Below are 1,524 nucleotides of genomic sequence, written 5' to 3'. Positions count from 1 at the left end.
AAATACTAACCACATTACAAAACTAGTCGTTGCAAAATTAGCCGTTATTATGTTACCGTTATTATTAATAAATTAATATTTTGTTACTCTATATATACTACTTACATACACTTCTATTCTCACACTTTCTTCTACTCTTCTTCAACTTCTTTCAAATTTTACGAAATCAAAGTTCTACTACTACTATTTTTTGTTCAGAAAAATGGATCCAAATCAACTCAACTATTTTTTCAATTACTTACAAAACTTTTCTCAAACTCCAAATACTCAACAATCTCAAATCTCAAACTCTCAAATTCCAAATCAAAACTTCACACTACCAAATACATTTCAAAATCCAAATCCACAAAATCTTCCTAATTTTAATTTTCAAGCTCCTTATAATAATTAATTTTCTATGTTCCAACCACAAAATCAAAATTCACAAACACCACATTTTCCATTTTCATCCATATTTAATCCTTCTATTGGAAATGTTGCTCCAACATCATTGCCGTTTTCAACTCAATTCAATGCATCGAGACATAGCTCATCTGGTGTTGGTGGCTCTTCTAACTCATCCCCTCAGACTCCGATACAATGTAGTCCAAATTCACAATATTCAGATTTTGCCAACCCTCGTGGATTAGATGCTATCGACCTCAATGAAGATGACATTGAAAATCGTAAGCAAGATAGTATTCAACACTGGCAATGGAAAGAGGATGAGATGTTGATCAGTGCATGGTTGAATATTTCAACCGACCCTATAGTTGGTACCGACCAAAAGGGCGAAACATTTTGGAGTCGAATTCACAGTTATTGTATAATGCTGACATTTTCCGATAGAGATTTCGAATGAGAAGACATGTGTTCCTTTGGATAGTAGACGCTCTCTCAAACGTTTATCCGTATTTCCAACAGAGGGTTGATGCAACGGGAAGAAGAGGCTTGTCACCACTCAAAAAATACACCGCTGCGATACGGATATTAGCATATGGCGTAGCAGCCGATGCTGTTGATGATTATGTGCGCATAGGCGAGAGCACTACAATTGAATGCTTGGAAAAATTTGTTGAAGGTGTCATTTCGGTGTTTGAGGATGAATACTTGCGAAAACCAAATCCAAATGATGTACAACGCCTGCTACAAATGGCGGAGAGTCGTGACTTTCCTGGCATGTTAGGTAGCATTGACTACATGCATTGGGCGCTTTTGGGAAAAGAAGAAGTTTGCTAACATAATGAGAGCTTGTATTATATTGCATAATATGATTGTTGATGATGAAAGAGACTTATACAGAAAATTTTGCTCAAGCCTTAGAATATGACCATGTCGAAAATGGCTTAACACAATCTCAGTTGGGAGAGGAAGATTTTGCACCGTACCATCAATTTCTCTAAAAAAAATGCCCAACTTTAAAATAGGCAGCAGTATAGACAATTGAAAGAGGACTTGATTAAACACATATGACAATTTCACAATGCTTGTCGTCAACTATAGAGCTTAATTATGTTTTTCTTTGTATTAAGTAATTTTACAAAT

The 1,524-nt window shown here is 35.3% G+C and overlaps 1 protein-coding gene across 1 annotated transcript; it reads left to right on the top strand.

The window, feature by feature from the left end:
- LOC107640161 lies at positions 838–1,218 on the top strand. Its single transcript, XM_016343712.1, has one exon. The coding sequence runs from the start codon at positions 838–840 to the stop codon at positions 1,216–1,218; it is 381 nt and encodes a 126-aa protein (XP_016199198.1).

The sequence above is a fragment of the Arachis ipaensis genome, chromosome B05 (genome assembly GCF_000816755.2).
Source record: "Arachis ipaensis cultivar K30076 chromosome B05, Araip1.1, whole genome shotgun sequence".
Classification (NCBI taxonomy): domain Eukaryota; kingdom Viridiplantae; phylum Streptophyta; class Magnoliopsida; order Fabales; family Fabaceae; genus Arachis; species Arachis ipaensis.
Note: the sequence above shows the minus strand (reverse complement) of the source record. Positions and strands in the feature narration are given on the sequence as shown.

Excerpts from the sequence above, each read along its gene's own strand:
- LOC107640161 (XM_016343712.1), top strand. The coding sequence starts at position 838 with ATGAGAAGACATGTGTTCCTTTGGATAGTAGACGCTCTCTCAAACGTT.